Source organism: Penaeus vannamei, chromosome 42 (genome assembly GCF_042767895.1).
Source record: "Penaeus vannamei isolate JL-2024 chromosome 42, ASM4276789v1, whole genome shotgun sequence".
Taxonomy (NCBI): Eukaryota; Metazoa; Arthropoda; class Malacostraca; order Decapoda; family Penaeidae; genus Penaeus; species Penaeus vannamei.
This window is the reverse complement of record NC_091590.1, coordinates 15,716,510-15,719,009: the sequence shown is the minus strand read 5'-3', so window position 1 is coordinate 15,719,009 and position 2,500 is coordinate 15,716,510. Positions and strand designations below refer to the sequence as shown.

At 37.4% G+C, this 2,500-nt stretch overlaps 1 protein-coding gene across 1 annotated transcript in view; it reads right to left on the bottom strand.

Annotated features, from left to right (window-relative positions):
- LOC113811352 (uncharacterized) overlaps positions 1-2,500 on the bottom strand; it is a gene marked incomplete in the record, with an annotated part of 110,758 nt that overhangs the window by 78,566 nt on the left and 29,692 nt on the right. Inside the window, 1 exon segment of the mRNA XM_070118561.1 lies at positions 1,468-1,603. Coding sequence (XP_069974662.1) covers positions 1,468-1,603 — 136 coding nt within the window.

The window sequence follows — 2,500 nt, the reverse complement described above, 5'->3', positions numbered from 1 at the left end:
CATACGCACACACACAGGAATATTCGAAAAAAAACGGAAATTTATAACAGCATAAATACTCCATCACATATTTTTCCCCCTAGATGAATGTAATTAATCAAAGTTTTCCAAAAATGAACTTCAAAGCCCAAAGATGATCATTCTTTTCTCTTTTTCTTCATTCCATTTCAAACGCGAAGAAAACAGAGAAAAGAAGGAAAGAGAAAGAGTGAGAGGGGGGGAAATGCAAAAAATGAACAATGATTAATTACTGAGAGGGTACAAAATAGGGACTTTTTGGATACAGAAAGGTCGGATTTTGTTGCCGGAGAATGGTGGAAAAAAGTAAAATATGGTCTCTATTTTAATTGCTGTAGATTGTGTGAGAGCAAAAGATAAATAATTCGTTCGCTCTCTCTCTCTCTCTCTCTCTCTCTCTCTCTCTCTCTCTCTCTCTCTCTCTCTCTCTCTCTCTCTCTGTCTCTCTCTCTCTCTCTCTATCTATCTATCTATCTATCTATCTATCTATCTATCTGTCTGTCTATCTATCTATCTATTCATCTGTCTGTCTGCCTATCTATATATCTCTCTTTCTATCTACCTCTCTATCCATCTATCTATTTATCTATCTATATGTCCATCCATCTATCTATCTATCTATCTATCCATCCATTCATCCATCCATCCCTCTCTCTATCTATCTATCTATCTATCTATCTATCTATCTATCCATCCATCCATCCATCCATCTATCTATCTATCTATCCATCTATCTGTCTATCTATAAATCTATCTATCTATTTATCTATCTATCTATCTATCTATATATAAATCTACCCCTTTCACGTTAAAAAAGCTGTATTCTGTAACTATATACCATCTACAGTGTGTGTGTACGTGTGCGTGTGTTTCTGTCTCTGTGAATATAGACACTGCCCTATCGTTTTCCAATTTTATTTGTATATCAATTGATTTGTCTATCTAGAGAGCGATTTTTCTTCATTCATTTACTTAAATTGATTTCTCTCTCCTTTTCTCTCACATTCTCTCTCTATCTGTCTGTTTCTCTGTGTCTTTCACTATCTGTCTATCTATCTATCTGTCTGTTTGTCCGTCTGTCTGTCTGTTTATCTGTCTGTCTGTCTGTCTATCTATATATCTATCTATGTGTGTGCATGTGCTTATGCATATGTGTATGTGTGAATATGTGCGTGTGTCTTTGCATGAGTTTCTATCTGTCTATCTATCTGCCTGTCTATTTATCTATCTGTGTCTATCTATCTATCTATCTGTCTATCTGTGTTTATCTATCCATATATCTATCTATGTGTGTATGTGCCTATGTATATGTATATGTGTGAATATGTGTGTCTTTTGATGAGTTTGTATGTGGTTGAGTGCGCGTATAGCCCCCTCCTTACCCACCCAGTCATCTAACAATCAAACAAATCCACTCATCCATCTTACTCACGTCACCCATCTACTCACCGACAACCGTCATGTTCTTCGTGTAGTTATCCGTCTCGAAAAGGGGTTTGTCGCCCATCACTTCGCACTGAAAGCTCCCTGAAGTTTCACGTGTAATTCCTTTCAGAACCACAGTGTTCGCGTCGCTCTGGGATTTCTGTGGGAGAGAGGAGGAGAGTGGGTGAGTAAGTGGATGGTGGGGGTGGGTGGGCGGTAGGTGGGAGGCGGGTGGATAATGGTGGGTGGGTGGGTAGTGGAGGTGTGTGTGGTAGGTGGTGGGGGAGGGTGGGGATGGTTTAGGGTGGGGGTGGGTAGGTGGAGGTGTGGGTGGTGGGTGGCGGGTGGATAATGGTGGGTGGGTGGGTGGTGGAGGTGGGTGATTGTGGGTGAATGATAGATGTGGATGTGTGTGGGTGGTATGAGAGGATGATGGGGATTAATGATAAGGGAATGGATGAGAGATAATGAAAAGAGATAAGTAAATTGTGATAAAAGAGAGAAATAGAAATGTTATGATAGAAATCATGAAAAGAAAATTAGGAAATAGTGGGTGACAAAAAATAGTTAATTATAGACCCGGATATCAAAAGCGGACAAAGGAAAATAACGGAGAAAAATGATACAAACATATGATAATAACAGATCAGCAAAATGTATAACAAAGAGAAAATAAAAAAGGAGAAAGACAAAAATAGATAGCAAAATAGAAATATGATATTAGGATGATAGAATTCGATGGAAAAAACCAAGGGAATTTAATAACTTACGAAGGAAAAGGTAAAGATGATGAGACAAATTGATTGACGTTGAAATTAATGATGGACGGCAGGAAAAAATATAATCAGTTTCTAGGGATTATTTTTGATGATAAGAAACAATGAAGAGGAGTGGTTTGGATAATAAAATCTAATTATTTTTCTTTTCGATTTTGATGAAGCATGTGAGATACAACGTTATTATCTTTATTTATTTTTGTCTTTTGCTATTGTCTTTTTTCCTTATTCTTTCTCTTCCTTTCTCTCTCTCTCTCATTTTATCATATTACCATTATCAT